At 42.7% G+C, this 22,833-nt stretch overlaps 1 protein-coding gene across 1 annotated transcript in view; it reads right to left on the bottom strand.

Moving 5' to 3' along the window:
- The window catches only part of Arpc2 (actin related protein 2/3 complex subunit 2), a 30,814-nt gene extending 20,524 nt beyond the window's left edge, over positions 1-10,290 (bottom strand). Inside the window, exons 1-3 of the mRNA XM_087904270.1 lie at positions 10,275-10,290; positions 9,986-10,067; positions 446-480 (exon numbers count right to left, since the gene is read on the bottom strand). Coding sequence (XP_087760396.1) covers positions 446-480; positions 9,986-10,059 — 109 coding nt within the window. The 5' untranslated portion in view covers positions 10,060-10,067; positions 10,275-10,290. The remainder of the gene's footprint in view (positions 1-445; positions 481-9,985; positions 10,068-10,274) is intronic.
- Positions 10,291-22,833: the final 12,543 nt, after the last annotated feature.

Here is a 22,833-nt window from a genome sequence, read left to right as displayed (position 1 = left end):
TATAAGTCTGTAGATTTCCAAAGTAGAAAGGTGGTTCTCTGTGTATAAAACAGAACCCAAACTTCTAAAATATGAAGTGCCCTACCCACTAGGATATGTATGGTAGTTTTACTTAGTTTACCTAACTCCAAAGTCAGTTAGCAATGTTACAGATACATGAAATAGACCCTGAAGGCTTCAAAAACAAAAACACTTGACAATCAAAACTTTTCTTTTCAGGGATGGAGATTTGGCTCAGTGTTTAAGAGAACTGGCTGTTCTTCTAGAGGACCCAGGTTCAATCCCTAGCAGCTGTATGACAGCTCACAATATTCTGCAACTCTAGTTCCAGGAGAGCTGATGCTCCATGGGATTAGGCACACCCATAAATAATAAATAAATAAATAAATAAATATTTCTCCCCTATTATACCCTCTCTTAAAAGGGAGGAGATTAAGATACTTACCTGCAAATGTTACTTCTACAGCTTCTGGTTTGTTTCTGTAAAACGACAAAAAGGCCCTTGGTAAGATAAATTTAGGACGGTTTAGTGCATGGGGGTACTTGCCAGCTAAGCCTGATGACCTCAGACCTGAGCTGGATCCCAAGGGTGAAGGGAGAGAGCTGACTCACGTTGTTGTCTGGCCTCCACATACAAGCTGGGCATGCACATCCACACAAATACACAAACAGATGAAATGTAATTGGGACAATTAATTGTACTGTTGCTTTCTTTTAGGGGGACTTGGAAAGGCGCCCGATTTTTACTTAAAACTGATGCATTCTATATAAACTCAAGGCTTCATTCTTTCATAGGCCTGAACCTTTAGATTTTCTTAAATCTAAAGTAGAGGATTAGACAAAGGAACCTATAGCTTGTGTTTTCTAATTGTTGTTCACCAGCTTACCACAGCTGGTGCTCACTCTGGTTAAAGACCCTGCCCACAGGACAGTACCTATAGAAGTAAATTTTAGATAGGAAAACAGCTAAGTATTAATAATGTAGAACGGTTCTACTGTTTAAGGTGAAAGAATGACTTGACATCAACAAACAGTAAGTGCTGCTCCTTCCAAAGATCACTTTTAAGCCTTTCTCACATCATCTAAATACCTGCCACACCCCATCAAGCCTGTTTTGGTTCTATCTTAATTTTGTTATATCTCAGGTCTTACACAGAAGCGTGGCACAAAATAACACTGGAAAAAAAAATCACCAAGTAGAGTCAAAGAACTTGTTTTCTACTTTTATCTTTTTCACTAAGCTTATGCTCCGGGATAAGTAAGAATTCTTATATCCTTTTTCTCATTTCCTCATTTATAAAATGGGAGAACAAAAACAATTTCACCAACATTGCAGAACTACTACAAACAGTAAAACAGCCTGAGAAGACCTTCTTCTGGTATGCAACAGCTAATTGTTTGAGTTAAGTAAATCAAACTAAATTAGTTAAACAAAGTTGTATTACATCCTTCTCTGCAATACCAATGGCAGAAAACTCTACTGCCTTAACAGTTTAGCTTGCTGGCAGTTAATTCAAATGATCCTAGTTTGTTTCACATTTAGCAGACAAGATATCCACACTGCCATGTTTTACCCCTTGCTTAAAATCTCATGAGAATCTTCTTAAGAAATGTATTTACACATGAAGGTATGTACACCACATATATGCAAGAACCTTTGAAGGGGAGAAGACGGCATCAGGCCGGACGGTGGTGGTACATGCCTTTAATCCTAGCACTCGGCTAGATAGTTTATCACTTGGGAGGTGGTTACAAAATGATTAGAATTCAGTCAATCATCGGTGGCTGAATATTGAGACGGAGGTAGATACTGTCTCAACAAATGAATACCCCTTCCAAAAAAAGAGAAAGCTTAAATTGCTCCTGGGCTTTTATTTTCAAACTATAGCCAAGAAACAAAGGTAATGAACGACAATAAACCATTTCTTACCTCTAAAACACAAGAGTATGTATAATCATATATAAGACCATTGGAAAAAACAAGAAGACGCCCCAGGTAGAGGAAGCATGCAAACACATTCTCTTAGAGGGACTCCTGGTTGTCCTGGAGTCAGGGACCAAGTTGCTTGACTTAACTGGGGTGGGGTATTTGGGAGTGTTATTTTCCCCTTAACCCTTAGGTTTAAACTCAGTCAGGAAAGATGGAGTTCCTCACTTTACTACTTCATCAACAGACCTGAGAAAAATCAACTTAAGAAGAACCTTAACAGTCTAAGTCATAAACACTGAAGGTTTGAGTTTCTAGGCATAAAAGCACCCTGAACATGTATCTCCACTGGGAAAATTTCTAAGATCCATTCTAAGTAGCTTGCTGTATGATTTGGGAATAGCTATCAAATCACTGCCATAAATATTTTAGTTCATTCTTCAAGGCTGCACAAAAGATTTAGAGGAGAAAGGCTTCTAAAGCATTGGGCTAGAGAACAGGAGAACAAGGGCAGTGGTGCCCCATGCCTTTAATCCCAGCACTCAAGAGAAGGAGGCAGAGGCACAGATCTGAGTTCAAGGCCAGCATGGTCTACAAAGAACGTTCTAGGACAGATAGGGTTACAAAGAGATACCCTGTCTTGAAAAAATAAAAACAACAACAAAAAGAATGAGAACATATCGAGGAGCTGGAGGTTTGTAAGCTCTGTGTACCAACAAGGAGAATGTTGTTACACACTGTAACAGTCATTACTTAACCAAACAGGTATTCATTACTGTGTACACACACACACACACACACACACACACACACACACACACACACACACACAGAGAGAGAGAGAGAGAGAGAGAGAGAGAGAGAGAGAGAGAGAGAGGAGTTCTGTTTGAGACAAGGTTTTTGTGTAGCTCTTGCTGTCCTGGAACTCTGAGATCTGCATACCTTTGCCTCCATCATTACTATATTTTAGTTAATTAGTTTTTGAGACAGAAATCTCATGAATCCGAGGCTGGCTTCACACATATTATGTAGTTGAGGCTGGGTTTGAACTACAAATGATCCTTCTGCTTCTACCTCCCACATGCTGGGGTTAGGAGGGCACCGCACATCTATTTTGTTCTGCTTTTTTATGGTTTAAAATCATGGTAGTTGAAGGGTCCACTTAATAGACCAAAAAGACGAAGCATTTACTGATTTACCATCTGCTCAAACTTCAGGTTCAAGAAAGTTTAAAGAAAAGGCAAGTCTTGGGGGCTGACAAAATGGCTCAGTGAGTAAAGGCACTGACTGCTACCAAGCCTAAGGACTGAGTTCACTCACTGGAGGCCTCATGATGGAAGGGGAGAATTGAATCCTGTGTAAGTGAATGTGCACAGACACATGCAAATTAGTCCTCTGGAGCAAAGTGTTAAGCTCTCTCAGATGTGGCTGTCTCTCAAGTTCCTCTTTTATAAACCGGGGATAAAAGACCCATATTACAAGAATGTCATGAAGCTTAACTGAGATGATACAGTACAGACACACACCCCATATTTCCCAACAACTGTTTCATGACTAAATTACAGATATGTTGAGATAATGGTGCCTATGGTTCTCACAGTAGTGCGTGGCAGAATCTTAATAAATGTGCCACACAAATACCACTATGTTCTGTTTATCCCACATGATAAACCTCCACAATCACAGCGGTGGAAATCAAGCACAGTACTCAGCACACAACAGTCTACCAGTTCCCCAATCCCCAAGACATAGAAGTCAGCCTATAGGCTGCTCCTGGATTCCCTAGATTCTTCTTCTTTTTTTTTGGTTTTGGTTTCGTTTTTCCAGAGGGGATTTTTCTGTATATAACAGCACTGCTTTTTTTGGAACTCACTTTGTAGACCAAGCCAGCCTTGAACTCAGATATTTGCCTGCCTCTGCCTCCCAAATGCTGGGATTAAAGGCATGCATCACCCACCAGTTTGCTCCCAGATTCTTAAAACCCTGAGTTTTCTCAATGCTAATCTGTCACATGGGGACATTTTGAAATTAAATGAAATTGTGTTAAAACACATAGGTAGTGAATGTATATGCAAACACACATACTACAAAAGACAGTGCAATACCTGGCTTACACAAGACAATCTAAAATGAGGCTTTTCTTCCAGATGGAATTAGAAAGGCCCAAATTTGAAGTTGTGGCTGAAAGAGTTTTAGGAATTGTGAAGCTATCAAGATCAGGAACTATTTACCAGTTCTAGGAGAAATAGGATTCCTATTAGCATCAGACTGTTAAAATGACTGGAATTTGTGACTAAGACAGCTGGATGGTCCTTAGGGTTATTGATTGTCAGCCTAAGACACTGAAACATTACCCAATTCACTGAGATGATGAGATTTCTTTCTTTTTTTTTAAATTTTTTATGATTTATTTATCTTTTATTTTATGTGCATTGGTGTGAAGGTGTCAGGTCCCCTGGAAGTGGATTTTCAGACAGTTATGAGCTGCCATGTGGGTGCTGGGAATTGAACCTGGGTCCTCTGGAAGAGCAGTCAGTGCTCTTAACCGCTGAGCCATTTCTCCAGCCCCAAGATTTCTTTTTTTTAAAAGACAAGATTCTGTAGCCTAAGCCGGATTGTCCTTATGTATCCTAGGCTGCTCACAAACTCTTGGCAATTCTCCTGCCTCAGCTTTTCAAGTTCTGGTATTACAGGCATGAGGTACCACATTTGACTTTAAGAGATATTCTTAAATTTTCATAAAAAGGTGCTGGAGAGGAGGATCACCAGTTAAAGAGCATTGGTTGCTCTTCCAGAGGACTTGAGTTCCCAGTACCCAAATGCCATCTCACACTGTAACCCCAGTTCCAGGGGATCAAACGTCTGACTTCCACAGGCACTAGGCTTGTATGGACATATAGGCAAACACTCATAAATATAAAGTAAAAAATAAATCTTAAAAGAAGTCCATCAGCAAAGTCTTTTAACAATTTATTTTTATTTATATGCGTGTGTGTCTATGCTAAGTGTATATTTGTGTGGGGGTGCCTGAGGTGGCCAAAAGAAGACATCAGATCCTTTGGAGCTGGAGTTAGCAGGTGTTTGTGAGTTACCTGAAGTGGGCTTGGAACTGTTCAGTACCCTGTAAGAACAGTAAGTGCTCTTAAACTGATGAGCCATCTCTTTTGCACCCAAAATATTTTCTTCAAACTGGGTGTGGTAGTTCTATACTTTTCAAAGGAAGATTCTAGAATGTCAACAGTCAGTTAAATACTACTATCAACTATATTATTCCGTGTGTGTGTGTGTGTGTGTGTGTGTATATGTGTGTGTGTAAGAGAGAGAGAAGAGAGAGAGACAGAAAGCAAGGTCTTTGGAGTTTTTACTCCCAAATGCACCCTGGAAACAGTTTTCCACTGTGGCATTTGTGACCCTCTTCTGGTTATCCCTTCCCTTCCAAGTCCTGAATTATTTTGTTGTGCTCACTAAAGATTTTCTGATTACTTTCTTTAAATCCTCTACAAGGTTCTCATCATTCTTTCTGAGTAAAGCCCACGAAACAGATCGTATTAGGTAAAAGATGATCATTTTCTTTGCTAAACCATCTCTCAAAATACAGAGAATAAGAAGACATAGAAATTGACACACCTTCTTAGAAAAGTGATAACAAGCTGGGTATGGCAGGATATATAGGAAGTTGAGGCAGGAGAAACACCATGAGTTTGAAGCCAGCATGGGCTACAGTGTGCGAGCCTGTCTCAGAACAACAAAAATGCTTGAGAGATGGTTCAGTGGGTAAGAGTACTTGCTGGGAAAGCAAGAGGATCTGAATTAGAATCCCCAGCACCCACAGAAAAAGCCTGCAACCTCAGCTGAGACAGACAGGATAACTGGGGCTTGCTGATTGCCAGCCTAATTTCAGGTTCAGTAAGAGATCCTATTTCAAGAGAAAAAGACAAAAAGTGATACCATAAATACCCAATAGAGGCTTCTGGCCTCTGCATGTACATGTGTATATGTGTGTGTGTGTTAAAAGAAAAAGGGATAAACTTCTAAAGAAACCAAGAATCATTTTATCTTCATTAATTCCTTCAAGATGCTATTTACTGAGCTGAACATTCTCCCTCCCTCGCTCTGAAGAGTCTGAGGAAACAAAGACGGCTGAAATGTTAGTCCCAGCCCTCAATCTAGTCCTGTGTAGCCCTGGCGCTTCACATGCCAAAGACAATGCAAAGAGGCCAGAGGACAGGTAGCAGCGTGTCAACTATAATGCCCTAATGTTAAGGCATCTAATCAACTAGATCTTAACAATCAGAAAGTACATTCCACTGCATCTACAGGCCTAAGCAATGTCCTAATTCTGAATCTCTTCAAGCCAGCCTGCCTCTCTGAGGAAATATGTGGCATATTTGGGAATGAGAACAAGGTATCAGCAAGACTTAATTTATTCCTTTTTCGAATTTCTCCTCCCACAGTCCTCGCCCACCCCACTCAGTGCTGCTACTTGCTTACTGAGTTCTTCTCCCCCTCACAGAACTACAGCTTCCCACAATATGCACAGGCTGTGGTAAAGAGCCAGAAGGCACTTTAAATCAACAGAAGCTCGCATCTGACAGCATTTCCTCAGTTCTGGACTGCATAACTGCAAAGTTGACAGGCCTTGCTTCTGAGGATGAAAGGTTCTTGGTATGCATGTAGTAACAAAAGAATTCAATTAATTTTTCAGATAACTTCTGCTTTAATTGTGATCAGGGCAAGAATTCCTAAATGAAAAGGCAATGGTGTAGTAAGACCTGTGCAGGACATTATTTACAGAGTTGGGCATCGCTTTTTAATTAGTCATAGTTTGGAGACTCTCAAAAAGGTGCTTTTCTGTATCTCTTTGTGAAGACACACAGACAGATCCAATAAGCCGTTGCTAAGGGGTATGGCTGGAAAAAGTGGGAAACTTTGTTAACATTGCCTTTAAATTACAAGATGACTGTGGCCAACTGTGTACTTAAAGAATTTGTCTTACAGAACTCTCATCCAGATGCAAATTTATTTAAACTTTCAGTCTGATACTACAAGCAAAAATATCCAACAAGATGACCCAAGAGATCATTAAAAATAAATAAACTAAAAGTAAACAAAATGAAAAGGAAAGCTAATGCAACTTTATTCTAGAGCATATACTAAAACACTACTTTGAAGAATACCTCATGAGGGCTGGGAAGTAGTGCAATGAGAGTCCTTACCTAGTATGTCCAAGGTTCTCAACTCCCGCCCCTCAAACTAAACCATCTCATGCTTTCATTTTCAGTAGGCAGAACAGTACTGCCCAACAGCACTGTCTGCAGTAATGGCCATGTATACTGTGCAAACACTGCACAAGGGGCAATGGAGCCCTAAAAATGCTACACAGCCAGTTCAGCTCAGGAAACCAACTGCAGTTTTATTTCACCTTTTTACTTAAATCTAACAAGCTATGTGTAGTGAGTAGCTATGGTACAGGACACTGCAGAACAGAAAGATTCACTTTGGCTACCATGAACACAATTTCCCTGATTCATTTGTTCTGAGAAGTGTCAAGCACAGGAGAGAGCTGTGTTCCCCAGGTTTCCACACTGCACACTTTTCACCTCTCCAGGGGCTCTCCTCTGGGCTATTTGTTATCTTCTCCCAACACAGCTATCCACCAGTTCCTCCCTAACTTTGCTAACAGGCTCTCTTGAAATTCCTCTGTAGACCAGGCTTGCCTCAAATTGAGATTTGCCTGCCTCTGCCTCCTGAGTGATCAAAGGTGTGCATGAACATCACTGAGCTAGCTAGCTTTCTTTCTTTCTTTCTTTCTTTCTTTTTTTGAGTAAGAGTCTCACTATACAGCCCTGGCTGCACTCAAACGTGTGCTAATTCTTCTGTCTCAGTTTCCCAAGTGCTAAGATTATAGGAGGGTACCACCACACCCTGCAGAAACTTACAATCTCACGGAAACCCTGTTTTTTTTTTTCACTAGTTTCTCCTTCAGAGACTTTCCCAAGTATTTTAAACAAAATGTTTTGAGCATAACTGTTAAGATACAACTCCAAGGATGAGTGAGGATAAGACAAAACATATTGCCTCCTCAAACATTATACCTGGCTACAGTGAGCATCTTAAAAAAAAAAAAAAGTCTTAGAAATTCCAATGCATGTCCTCCAGATTTAAACATCTACTTGAATCTCTCTGAAAGGGTAAACTTCTTATTTGCAACAAGATAGCCCAGCTGGCCTGCTTTCACCTTTCAAGTGCTGTGATTACAGGCACACACCACACCCAGGTAGCTTTTTTTTTCTCTCTGATACAAGTTTGCTTATCCTGCCCCATGCTCCTGAAAGCTGGAGTTACAGTTGAATGTGCTTGGACTACTAGCATGTACCACCAACCCTAGCATTCTTTGAGAAAAGTTTTCTAAAAAGACAAAGGACTAAATAAAGTTCTGAATAACATGTCACATTTTGGAATGACAAGCTATTAATACACAAACGTGGATGTCCTCCAGCATTAAAAGGCATGCCACCACTTGAACACACACAGCCATTTATCTTGTAGATCAGCTTCTAACCACCTGGGTCTCATTCTTTGCCAGTCTAGACTTGAGAATGTATGTATTGAGATCAGTTGTGAAAATGCAGAAGTTACTTTAACTTCCTCCTTTGTGCTACACTACTTAAAAAAAAAGTACACACTCATCACCCACAGCAAGGCCGTGGGTTGATTCATTTCAAAACTTAAAATGCAAAGAACTGGTATGGGAGGCTGAAGACAAGAAGCAAGCAAGTTGTACATGTATCAACTGCAGCTCTGAGCAGGAAACAATGCTCACTGAATGCACCAATTCAAGGAAAGTCCTGTTTCGTTCCGCAGATAAAACCTGTGACCTTACAAAAGAGACAGGACAGACTATATATTGGATGTGAGTAATGGGTTCATGCTTTTTCGACCTCTGTGAGCCACAAGTTCCTTATGAATGCTTAGAATTCCCCTCTCCCAGTCTCTTTCCTTCTGTGGACCTACAAGCACTTACTCTCTATTTCAAGTTCCCAGTTCACAGAAAACAGCCTGCACTTATTTCCTAACTGTAAAACCAAAATGTGAAGCCCCATCCTCACCAATGAGGAAATGAGGCAAAGGAATGGCCACAGGCCACCATAAATTAGAACCTAAAACCCAATTCCTCTGCTCAGGTTTTAAATATACTAGACAGGCAAAGCAGCTTTGGGGGAGGAGTTTGTCTTTTTGTATTTGACAGAGAAGCCTCGAAAATCCGTCCCGTATATTAAGATGCCGATGTTTAAAAAAGGTTATCCAAGAACTTCATGGATTCTGGGAGTAGAAGCAGTTATTAATCCGGTCGGCATTACCACTGAAGAAAATCAAAGACCAAGGGTTTTGGATAAGGATTTAAGACACATAAGCAGATAAAAGCTGGTCTCAAGAGAGCTAAGGAGGGTGTGGATGGAGGACTGTGGGCTTTGCCTGGGGAAAATGGCTAATTTCTCTCACAGGTTAGAGAGGAAGCTAGAGATCACTGTCCCCCCCCCCCCCCCGAGACTGGGTCTACTTTCAGTCTTGCTTCTCCTGGGGGAGAGATGGGGGTGGGGAAGCAGAAGGCCGGCGGCAATCTGGGCCTGCATGTTCTTCCCACCTCGCCCTGGGAATTCCTGAAAACTCCATTCAATCCCGCTTTCCCAAAGGGGTCTCTCTGGGCTCGGAACAATGACGGAGAATACAGAGAGAAGAGGGTCCCTCCCCTGCCTCCCACAGGGCAGGGGGCTCTCAGGCGTGAGTTCTGGCCTTGGTTGCCCTCACGTCCCACAGGTCTCCTGTTCTCCCGCACGCTTTGCTCCCGTCCTCTTGCTGCTTCCGCATCCCTCCCAGCCTCTCCCCACGCATCTCAGGCCGTCGGTCCACCGCGCCCCATGGCCTCCCAACGTCCACCCTGCCAGTGAAGCTCCGAAGTCGCGCCAGGTTCCCGATCTTTCCCCTCCAAGGTTTGGGAACAGGACGCCACCCAGGATGAGCTAGGGTCAAGTCGGCCTCCTCCCGGTGTGTGCTCACCCGGCGGCCGCGTTCTCGAACTTGAGAGCGAGCGTCTCCTCGATGATGCGGTTGTTCACCTCCAGCAGGATCATGGCGGCGGCTGCCCCGGGCAGGGGAAGGAGAAACAAGGGCGGTGAGGGTGGGCAAGCGAGGACAGGACGGAGGGAGCGGCCCCGCTGCCCCTGACGAGGGGGGCTGGGTGCGGTAGGTGAAGGGAGAAGGGGACGGGGAGCGGGGCGGGGAGAGGCGGACACGCACGCTGGTCCGGCACGCGCTGCCTGTTGGAGGCAGCCACCACCCGACCGACCTGGCCCCTGAAGCTTCAACCCGCCTGCCGAGCCGCCGCCGCCTCCGCCGCCGCCTCCGCCGCCGCCTCACCGACGATCCCGGTCCCCGCCCAGCCCCCGGCTCCAGCCGGCCACTTCCGCTCTCACACCCACTTCCGCTCGCCGCCCGGACGCGCGGCCCCGCGGCGCCATTTCCGCTTCAGCCCCGCGTGCACGCGCCCGCAAGCGCGTCCTGGTGAGGAAGCAGGCAGAGGGCACGCGTGCGCATGCGCGGCACGCCGCCCCGCCTCTCCTGCCCATTAGAGGCCCGCACTTACCTGTCATTTCTTCAGATTGACCTTACAGTCCTGTTGCTCCTTCCCCGCGTACGCCAGAGGCCCGACTCCACCCTTCCGGTGCCATTTCAGAGGCCCCTTAAGAAGCTTCCTTTTGCCGGTCGTTGGTGGAGCACGCTTTTAATCCTAGCACTCAGAACGAGTTCCAGTACAGCTAGGGCTATACAAGAAAACCCTGTCTTGAACCGTCCCGCCTCCCCCCCAAAATAAGAAACTTCCCCTAGGGGAATTCCTAACTCCCAGCTTGTGGCTGCCCATTGCTCATTCCGTACAGAGCTCCTCTCCAGCACCCTCCTGCCTTCTTTTCGCCAGATCTGCCCTCCTAAAGCTTATGGTCTGATAAAGAAAACACAATAAATTCTCAAGAACTACACATTATTACAGGGCAATAAGGGAAAGGAATGTGTGGCCAGGAAAGTTCACAGGAATCTAGATGGGCCTTCCTGGATTCCTGTCATACCTCCATTTGCGGGCGGAGGAGCCACCGCAGGTGATCCTCACTATGGCAGTGCCTTTGCCAGAATCGGAATTTATCACTGTACTCCACCTATCCTTTCTGCCTAGGTGCCTTGTTTCTATTTTTCCCTCTTCCAGGGACAATATAGCAAATTTAATTAAGTTCCTTTTCTATTCAATGAAAGGTTTCTTTCTGTTTGATATTGAGAAATAATAATAATTTATTATTATTATTATTTTTCTGAGACAGAGTTTCTCTGTGTAACAGTCCTGGCCGTCCTGAAACTCATTCTGTAGACCAGGCTGACCTCGAACACACAGAGATCTGCCTGCCTCTGCTTTCCAAGTGCCTCTATCTCCCAAGTGCTGGCTGGGATTAAAGGTGTAAGCCACCAAAACTCCAGGTTCTGGCTTGGTTTTAATTGACTTTAAAAGTCATTTTTTTTTTTTTTTTTGCTGTGTGTGATGAGGCATACATTTAATTCCAGCCCTTGAGAGGCAGAGAGACAGGAAGTATCTGTGAGTTCGAAGCCAGTGTGGTCTACATAGCAAGTTCCAGGTCAGCCAGGACTGCAAAGTGAGACCTTGTTTCCTGCCTCAAAACAAATGAATACATTTTTAGAATTGAAAAAAAAAGAAAGAAAACATTTATTTTTACAGTTTATTATTATTAGAGAAAGAAAGTATGTGTTCACTATGGTGCTTGAGCAGAAGCAGAGTAGAGCTTTTGGACACTGGTTATCGCCTTCCACTGTGGAAACCTGGGATTGAACTCAGGTTATCAGACTTCCCTAGCAAGTACTTTTACCTGCTGAACCATCTCTCGAGTCCCAAAGCACCAGTTTTAAGGGTCTGTACATGCTAGGCAATAGGTTATTAGAGTCCCACTAGCTTTGCTACAGATGACAGCTATGGTATAAGGGTTTGGTAATCTTTGCTCAAGGTAATTTTTCCAGGAAGTTGAAGGCAGCATCCGTCTATCTCAAACTGAGATCATAGACCCCTTAGGCTTAGGCAAGTGTCTGACAGCTGACCTGTGGCCCACAGAGGAATACAACTCCACCCTTAGAAGATATTTGCACTGCCCTTTCCTGAGCATGCACACTCTGAAGAGCCACTGTTTGGTTTGGGAAGCGCAGACTGCTGGTTTGTACTTGCTTTCCCTTGCTTTAGTCACCTTTGCCTAATCCTTAGACTATTTCTGTCATTATCATATAAATATTCCCGAATCCTGTGCTCAGAACAGTGGGTTTTAGATTCCTCTTCTGGTCTTTATGCTGGGCTGCCCAAGGAACAGCTTTTGGGAAAAATAAACACACACACATACACGCTCACACATTGAAATTAGCAAAATGGACCCAGTTTGGTCAGAACATGTGCAAACTTTGCATGTATCACCTTACCAAGCAAACATCCCATTACACAACACAACTCTTTGTAGAAATAAAAATCCTTAAAGATGGACTTGGTGACTCATGTCTGGGTCTTCAGAAACTGAGCAGGAGGATCACTGTGAGTTTGAGACTAACCTGGACTAAGTTGTAAGTTCGCGACAGCCTGGACTGCAGTGTGAGAATCTGTCTTGAATCAGTAACAATAAACAAATATTTTAATTATATAATTTGGCAGGCGTGCACACACACACACACACACAAATATACGTATAATATATTTGAGATAGTTTTCAGAGGTGCCTTTCAAAGTAACAGAAAGGAATGAGAAGTGTGTACATGTGCCAGTGTATGAATAAATGATTCACAGGCCTATATGCCTGCATGTACATCACACACGTGCCTATTGGATTCTCTAGAACTGGGGTTACAGATGGTTGTGAGCTATCGTGGGGTGCTGGGAATTCAATCCTGGTCTTCTGCAAGAACAACAAGTGCTCTTGCTACTGAGACATCTCTCCAGGCCTCCAAATCAGATTTCTCTCTTTAAAAATATTTTTTTTAACTTTATTTTAAGTGCATTGGTGTGAGGGCATCAGATTCCCTGGAACTGGACTGACAGACAGTGTGAGCCACCATGTGGTTGCTGGGACTTGAACCTTGGTCCTCTAGAAGAGCAACCAGTGCTCTTAAACCTTGAGCCATCTCTCCATTCCCCAATCTTTCTCTCTCGCTTTTTAAAAAAATGATCTTATGAACAGTGAACTTCAAGTTATTACAGACATTCTCTACTACAATATCCCATTGTTTAAACATTAATGTTTTGGAACATATACAGTTCAAAGGGTGTATATGGGAGAGAGGGATATAGTTCTGACATAGATATAGTGTGCTTTCCTAACATTCTCTCGACCCTGGATTCACCTCAGCACTGGGCACGGTGGCAGTAACTGTACTCTTAGCACTGAGGCGGTTGAGGCACGAGGACAGAGGCTTTAGGATACCCGTACAGCTATACACACTATGTAGCAACTTTGAAGCTAGTTTGGACTATATTCTGACATTCGGTTTGTAGTTATGCTGGATATTGGAGTGTGAAAGGGATTGTCAGTATCATTTTGAAGATATCCGTCCTCTTCACATTTGCAGGGTTATATTTTTAAAAAGTGTGACTCCTCTTCCAGATCCTTTGTATGTCTCATCCCCCCATCTCTGGAAGCATTAAGAGCTTCTCTTTAACCAGGGGCTTGGAGCCTTGCTTAATACTTTCTAACGCTTTGTACTGAGCACTCACTGAGAATGGAAAGTGATACTTCCGCTTTAGGTGGTTTCATTCGTTTACACAATGGAGCCATAAAAAAATTATGACATCTTGAAATCTGCAGGTAAATGGACGGAACTAGAAAAAAAAAAAACCGTACTGAGTGAGGTAACCCAGACCCAGAAATACAAATACAATATGTATTCACTCATAAGTGGATATTAGACATAAAGCAAAGGATACCAGCCTATAGTCCACAACCCCAGAGAACCTAGACAACTTAAGAGAGACATACATGGATCCACTTAGGAAGGAGAAAAAGGCAAGATCTCCTGAGTAAATTGGGAACGGGGGAGGGGAGTGTCACAGAAGAGGGTAGAAGGGGAGAGGGCAGGACGGAAGGGGAGTGGGGAAAATGTATAGCACAATGAAAACAATAAAAAAATTAATCAAAAGTTTCCATTAACATTCTCTCTCACTTATTTCCTGCGTTGATATTCTAAATTTCTATTTTTAAACAAATTCTTAATTTTAGAAAGATTTCTATTTATTTTATGTATATGAATATTTGCTGGTATGCATGTGTATGCAACACAAGTGTGCCTGGTTCCTTCCCAGGTGGGAAGAGGGCGTGGTACTGGGGTTACAGACAACTGTAAGCCACAATGTATGTGATGGCAAATGAGTCTGAGTCCCCTGTAAGAGCAGCAAGTGTTCTTCATTTCTGAGCCGTCTCCCCAGCATTAGTAGAAAAATAACAAAGAAGAGGTACACATACATAAATATAAACATTCATACAAGTAAAATGGATTCCCAAGTCAAATGTGGAAAAAGGAAAAACCAACTCCTAAAGGTTGTTCTCCATACCTGTGCCCTCCCCCACAGGAGTAAATAAATGTAATGATATTAATAGTAGCTTATTGAAACCCATACTTTAGATCCTTAAAACCTAAATTGATATTTAAAATTAATATTTATTTTTGAGCCAAATGTGGTGACACATGCCCTTAATCCCTGCACTCGGGAGATAGAGGCAGGAGAATTTCTGTGAGTTTGGAAACAGCCTAGTCTATGTAGAAAATTCCAGGACAGCCAGGACTAAATAGAGAGACCCTGTCTGAAAAAACAAAACAACAAAAAGAAAGTATTTTTGGTGCTATGGATGGGTTCTAGGATCCCACACATATACCATTGAGATACATCCTCAATTTCACACCTACAGATTAAGACTATGTACTTAAGTGCACAGTGTTATATAAGCCTAGGATTTGGGAGAGGCTCAAGCAAGAGGATACATACATGGTATGTAAGGCTAGACTGGGGACCTAAGGGGGTGTAGAAATGACTTAGTGTCTAAGAGCACATGTTGTTCTTTCAGAAGACCAGAGTCCAGTTCCCAGCACCCAGCTTGGGTGACGCACAACCATCTGAAACTCCAGTTACAGGGCATTCAGTGTCTTCTTCCGGCCTCATCAGGCACTACCAATCATAAACATACACACACACAAGCATAGACATACGTTTTTTTAAAATATGAAAAAACAACCAAGTAAAAACAATTTGCATTTGAACAAAATTCAATAATATGTTTTCTTCAGTTAAAAAAAATACTTTAAAACAAAAACTTGGGAGCTGGAGAGACAGCTTGGTGGTTGAGAGCACTGGCTGCTCTTGCAGAAGACCCACGTTCAGTTTCCAGAACACACATGGTGACTCAGAACCATTGGTAACTCTAGTGTCAAGGGATCTGACACCCTCTTCTTGCATCTGTGGGCACCAGGCACCTATGTGGTGCACAGATATATGCGAAGGCAAAACACTCATCAAATAAATCTATGAAAAGTTCCTTAAATTAAAAAAAAAATCGTGAGCGTATGTGCATTTGTGTGTGTGTGTGTGTGTGTGTGTGTGTGTGTGTGTGTGTGTGTAAATGCTACAGCATGCACGTAGAGGTCAAAGGACCTCCACTTTTGGGAGTCAGTTTCCTCCTTTCACTGTCTGCTCCACTTTTGGGAGTCAGTTTCCTCCTTTCACTGTCTGCTCCTGGCGTCAAGGCCAGCTTGTCAGGTTTACATGGCCGTCACCTCTACCCACCGAAACACCACCCATCTACGTCAGTGTTCTGTTGCTGTGAAGAGACCCCGTGACTACGGCAACCCTTAGAAAGGAAAACATCTAATTGGCGCTCAGAATTGTGTCATTATGGCAGGAAGCATGGCAGTGTGCAGGCAGACATGGTGCTGGAGAGTAGCTGAGAGTTCTACATCCGGATCCACTGGCGGGGGGGTGGGGGGGGTGGGGGGGGGTGGGGGGGTGGGGGGACGACGGACGACTGGTAAGCCTAGCTTGGGCTTTTGAAACCTCAAAGCCTACCTCCCCAGTGACACACTTCCGCCAACAAGGTCCCACCTCCAAAACCCTCCTAAACAGTACCCCTCTGATAAACAAGCATTCAAATATGTAAGCCTATGAGGGCCGTTCTTATTTAACCCCCTTTAAGAACCCTTTTAGTTTTTAATACTTGCTTACATTTCAGTTAAAAATTCTTAAATTTTTTTACTTTGTAGTTTTCTGTTAACTAGAAAGGTCTTGATTAGGTTTAAAATACAAAAGCAGATGAAATGAGATTCAATTTTTCTTTGAATATTTATAGTACTATTGTAGTACCTATTTTTTTGTTTATTTTTTTATTTTTTGGTTGGATTATTAGATGTACTGTAGAGTACTACAGACGTGTTCTGAAGCATGCAGCTCTGAAAGGATTGAAGTACTCCCACTTGGATGTCTTTCACTTCCTTAAGTGTCCTGTGAAGGACTGAGTGCGGAGCTCTGCTTGGACGGACCGGACGGCGCCCTGGGTCTGATTCCCAGCATCACATTGAAACCGCTCTTGTGGCACGCGCGTGTAATCCCAACAGTTGGGAGGTACGAGCTGCGAGACTTGAAAAGTTCAAGGTCATATGGGCTGCAAGAAACCCTAAAAAAAACCAACCAACCCACAAAAGGACAAAAAAAAAAAATCATGTGACATGAAGCACGTGGGGGACAGACCCATGATTACCTCACTCCAGAGTTAGAGGCTAAAGGATCAGGAGTTGAAGGTCATCCTCAGCTCCTTAGTATATTTGAGGTCAGCCTGGACTACATGCAACCCCATCTCAAAAAACAAACCCAGCAGACTCCTGTGAATAGCAGCCTATTCCATTTTTGAGAAGTGCAGGATTAATGGGCTTTTTGCTGTATTGTGCGCTGATCACGTTCCCCATGTTGAGAGTCAGCATGGAGCGTTGAGAGTCACCAGGAGACTATTTGAGGCTTAGACACTGGAGTGTTTGCTGAGGACGAGAGAATGCTTTGAGCCCCAGCAGCTTGTGCCTCCCTCTGGGCTATGGTCTATAGACAAAAAAATCTCCAGGGGTGGGGGTGGAGGAAGGGGTGGGGTGGAATGGGTGGCTGGGACAGAGCCTACTCACAGCTTGGAGACCAAGAATTGTAAAGGCTTTTAATACTGACTTTTAGCCAGCCTTCCCACGCCCTGTGTCTTGCTTTTGGTCTATTTAAATTTATGATTAAGAGAACAAATATTTTTGTACTTATCACCCAGCTTTCTTGACATTCATAAAGTTGTTTTGGGTCTTTTTTTAAAGCAATGAAATCTAGATGAAGTCTTTTGTCAGCCCCACCTAAATATATTCCTTTCTCTCCTTCTTTCTGGAAATCTCTCTGAAAATAAAACCATAAAAGGCATTTGGTATTTACCTTTCCCATGCATGTTTTTTCATTTGTTCTCTTATTCTATATGCACGTGCCTATGAACAGTGTACAAAACTGAGCATGTTAACACACACCTGTAAACCCAGTGAAGGCAGGAGAATTAAGAGTTCAATCAAGGCCAGTTTCAGTTCAATAGCTAATTCTAGGCCGTTCTGGGACAAAGAGTCTGTTTCAACAAACAAATAAGCAAGCAGCAATAAAAAGGACAGCAACAAAAAGAAAAAAAAAAAACAAAAGCCCAACTCTCTTCAAAGCAAAAACACCAAAAACACGTTTTTCATGATTGTAAGCTTGTTAGTATCAAACTATATATTTCTACTTGAACATTGTTTCTTTTAAAATTTTTCATTTAAATATTTTAATATTTATTTTTTACTCATTTTTTTGTATATGTGTGTGTGTGCCTGAAAGTACATATGTGTACCACATGAATACAGGAGTCCTTGGAGGTCAGAAGAGTGTGCCAATCCCCCCGGGAACTGGAATTGCAGATGGTGGTAAGCTAACATGGGTTCTAGGAACCAAATCTGAAAGAGTAGTGTATGTGCTTTTAAGCACTGAGTCATCTGTCCAGCCCTTGAGCCTGCCTCTTGCTGGCATTTGATGCTGTCATACTTTGAAATGGATCAATATGATAAAGTGTTTGGTTGTTTTAAAAATAGCAATTAGCTAGGCAGCTAGAGAAGCATGTATGAACCTATAGGGAAAAAAAGCAAAGCATGACGTCATCCAGGAAGGGACTCAGACTAGTAATAGGTAATGCCGCAGGTGAAAGTGTCAGTGGGGCATCTGGGAACATGAGGGTAGCTAATACACAGAGGTTGAAGGCAGCCTCTGCTGGCTGCTGTTTCAAGTGCTTTCCCTCTCCTGCTTAAATCCCTGTGACAAGCAGATGCTCCTATACCTCATCTTGTAGTTAATGCACTGAGGTGCCAAGAGCCAGAAGAGTACAACTACAGTGTAACATGTAACTAGTTGTTGAGCTTGGAGGACACTATGTAACACAGGCATCCGATACAGAACTGGATAGTCCTGTATTTTAAAGTATGATAAAACTGGAATGTTAAAAAAAAAAAAAAACAACCCTGTCATTATCTTCCTAAAAATAATGTCAAGACCTAGCTGAAGAGCTACAGGCAATTAATGGTTACTGGGAAGGCAGAGTAACTTTCTTTTTTTAAATGTGTTTTGGACCAGGCGGTGGTGGTACATGTCTTTAATCCCAGTATTTGGGAGGCAGAGGCAGGCAGATCTCTGTGAGTTCGAGGCCAGCCTGGTCTATAAAGCAAGTTCTAGGACAGCCAGAGCTACACAGAGATACTTTGTTTCGAGAAAACAAAACAGCAACAAAAAGGGATTTTATGTATGTATGTATGTATGGATGGATGGATGTGTATGTGGGAACTGCAGCCCCGAGTTACATATCCCTGCCCCCATTTGAGGTGCTTATCTGCAAAGAAAACAATAAATTCCCTATGCTCCTGGAGTTGGGAAAGGAATTTTGAGTACATGGTGACCGTTCCTTGATCCCTGCTGAGGTCAAGTTACAGTCCCTTCGCAGCCCCCTCCTCATTTGGTGCCATGATATAAAAGCTAGCCCCAGCAGAACAATAAAAAAGCTGTTCCACCTCAACCTCGTGCTCTGTGCATTCACTCAACCTGGACTCCCTCTGCCAAGATTCTTGGTTCCAGCCCGCGCTGGCGCGGCAGTGTGTATGTACTATGTCTTGGTGTGTGTGTGTGTGTGTGTGTGTGTGTGTGTGTGTGTGTGTCACTGATGGAGAATCTCATTGAGTTTATACACAGATATATTTACATTTATGCTAGTGCACCATCTATTATGTGTAGGTGTGTGTCTAATTGCGCGTATGTGTGTGCCAGTGCGCTATCAAGTCTGGCTATCTAGCTTACTCTGGGGACCCTGTTTTGCCTTGTAAAGGCTGGAATCATGAACTGACCTGACAAGCACCTAGCATTTATATATGTTTCAGGGATCTGAATGCTAATCCTCCCGCTTCCACGGCAAGCACTTTAACAGATTTCTTTCTTTTCATCATTCTTCTTCTTCTTCCTTTTTCAAAGACAGCATATCTCATTACCTTGGAGCTTGCCAGTGAGCCCCAGGGATTTGCCTGTTTCTGCCTCCAAGCAGAAGCATGTGTTGGCTATACTTGGCTTTTAAAGGACATAGATTCGGGGATTAAACTCAGGTGCTTACAAGGCAAACACTTTCAACCTCAGTTACCTTTCCAACTCTCTGTTTTAATGGTAGATCACTTGCAAGGCAGAGGCAGATGATTCTCTGTGAGTTCGAGGCCAGCCTGGTCTACAGAGGGAGTTCCAGAACAGCCAAGGCTACATAGAGTGACCCTGTCTCAAAAACAAACAAACAAAAGTTGTAAGATGACCAAGAGAAGATCTTGAAATTAGTAAGAGATGGCTGATGTGATTCACTTTATAGAGGGAGCCTCAGGAAGAATTAACAACTAATTTCTCATCTGAAACCACAGGGGTCAGAGGGCAGTAGGTGGATGACATCTTTAAGAAGATGAAAGAGAAACTGTCAATCAGAGCATTATATCTAATAGAATCACCCTCAGGAAACTAAGGTGAGATTAGGACAGACCCAGACAAACCAAGACTGAGGTCGTTCATCACTAGCAGCCCAATGAGAATTTGAGTAGAAATCGTGTAGAACGAAGCAAACCACAGGCCACATAGAGTCGCACGCTGAAACTGGATAAACAAAGAAAACCAAAAAAGTGATCATAAGTAACATAAAATTTAGTATAATTCATTTTAATATCATGCCTCTATTTCTTATATGAGTCAAAGCATAAGTGCATAAAATAATTATGAATCTGCTATATGATATAAAAAGATGTAATTTGGGTCAACAATATCAGAAAGGAGTGGATGGTGCTGGGGTAGCTGCAGAGATAATGCTTGCTATTGAACTAAGTTGGTATCAATTCAAACTGAATTTCTCCAAGTTTGGGAAGCCAGCTGTAATCCCCATGGCAACCACTAAGAAAATAAGTTAAAATATACAAAGGAAAAGGAGATACAGAAGCAACAGAAATTGTAACATTTCAGAGCTGGATGTGGTGGCACACACATGTAATCCGGCCCTCAGGAAATGAAGGGTGGAGAATCAGAAACTCAAGGTAATTCTCAGGTATATAGCAAGCTCAAAGTCAGCCTGGATTACACGAATCTTAATAAGAAAAAGGCATTACACATTAGAAAAATTAAACACAAGGGGCTGCAAAGAATGCTCAGTGGTTAGAAGCAGTGTCTAGTCTTCCATAGGACCTGAATTTGATTCCCAGCACCCACGAGGAGGCTCACGATCTTCTGAAACTTGAGTTCCAGGGGACCCTAAACCTTTTCCTAGGCAACCCAGGCACCAGAAATGCAAAATGGTGCGCGCACGTGCGCGTGTGCACACACACACGCACACACACAATCACACACACGTGCACACACACAAACATACACACACATGCACACATGCATGAACACACACACACAAGAATGAACACACACATGCACACAACACAAACACACACACGCACACACACACAGACACACACACGTACAAACACACACATACACATGCACAAACACACACGCAGAAGCACACACGCACACACATGTACACATACGCACAAACACACACACGCACAAACACACACATGCACAGACACACACACGCACAAACACATGCATACACATGCACAAACACACGCATGCACTAACACACACACGCACGCACACACACACACAACACACACACACATCAGGCAAAATATCCATACATGTGAAAGAAAATAAAACAATCTTCACAAAAAATTAAACACAAGGCAAAATATGGTGTGTGCCTATAATCTTAATACTTGGGAGGCTAAAGTAGGAGGATTCTAAGTTTGAGGTGATCCTAGTCCACACAGTAAGTTTCCAGGCCAGAAAATAGTAAACTGTACCCAAAAGAATAAATTAGGAATACATTTAAATAAGTAGACGGAAAACTCCTGCACTAAATCTATAAAGCACTGGTGAGAGACATTGAAAAAGACCTTCACAAATGGAATGACACCCATGTTCACAGACTGGAACAGTTAACATCACTAAGCTATTTTATTAGTTAAAGTAATTTATAGCTTTCAGTGCCATCATTATCAAACTTGCAATGGCTTTTTTTTTCTTTTGCAAAAATTGAAGCTGACTTTCAAACTTATATGGAGGTGTCGGGACCTCTGAGGAGCCAAAACTGTAACATGGAGGGCTGTCCTGTTGGAGTTTCTGTCCCGCCCGATACCCCACAGCTGGCAAGCCCCAAAGAAAATCACACAGAGTCTACATTAGGTTATAAACTGATTGGCCCATTAGCTCAGGCTATTTATTAGCTCTTATAACTTATGTTAGCCCATTATTTTTATCTATGTTAGCCACATGGCTCAGTACCTTTCTCAGTGGGGCAGCTTACATCTTGTCTCTCCAGTGGTCTGGGCAGAACTGCAGAGGGAGCTTCCTGCTTCCCAGAATACTCCTGTTCTCATTGCCCTGCTTCCTGTCTGGTTGACCTACCTATACTTCCTGCCTGGCCAATCAGCGTTTATTTAAAGCATGATTGACAGAATACAGACAATTCTCCTGCACCACAAAACAATATTGAGAAATAAAAATAAAATCAGAGAGTTCACACTTTCTGGTTTCTTATGGATGGTGATCAAGACAGTGGCATGAAATTAGACATTTATAGAACAATGTAGTAGGTCTGAGAATCTAGTGACAAAGCAAAAAATTTGAAAGTGATTGATTTTTGACAAAAGTGCCATTTAATGGACATAAAAACCAATCTCTTCAACAAACTGTGGATAATTAATAAAAAGGATAACAAAAGAATGAGATTGGACCTTGCCTCAGTGTCCTGTTCTCTTCTTCATTGCTTGTGCTAGGACTCGAACCCAGGGCCTCATGGATGCTATGTAAGTGTTCGCTGACTGGGCCACACATCCTTCCTTATTCTATATATAAACACCGATCCATACTGAATCAATGCCCTAAATGTAAATGCTCTAAACTGTAGCATTATTAGATGACAACATAAGGGCAAATGTTCGTGACCTCAGAGCTTACGCATAAACACCAAATAAAAGATAAGCTGCTCTTCATCAAAATTAAAAACTTATGATTGGCATACAAGCTCTCCTTCCACACCCCACATGAGTCCCTCAAGAACTACCCTTTCCTACAGCCAGCTGAGCATCTGCAATGAGCCGAGTTTACTGGAAAAAGAGATTTATCAATTTGTTGTGTAAACATTAAGAGTCTTAATGTGCCTTCCAGGAAGCTGTCT

Source organism: Myodes glareolus, chromosome 1 (assembly GCF_982192425.1).
Source record: "Myodes glareolus chromosome 1, mMyoGla1.1, whole genome shotgun sequence".
Classification (NCBI taxonomy): Eukaryota; Metazoa; Chordata; class Mammalia; order Rodentia; family Cricetidae; genus Myodes; species Myodes glareolus.
The sequence above is the reverse complement of the archived record's forward strand: the minus strand, read 5'-3'. Positions and strand labels throughout refer to the sequence as shown.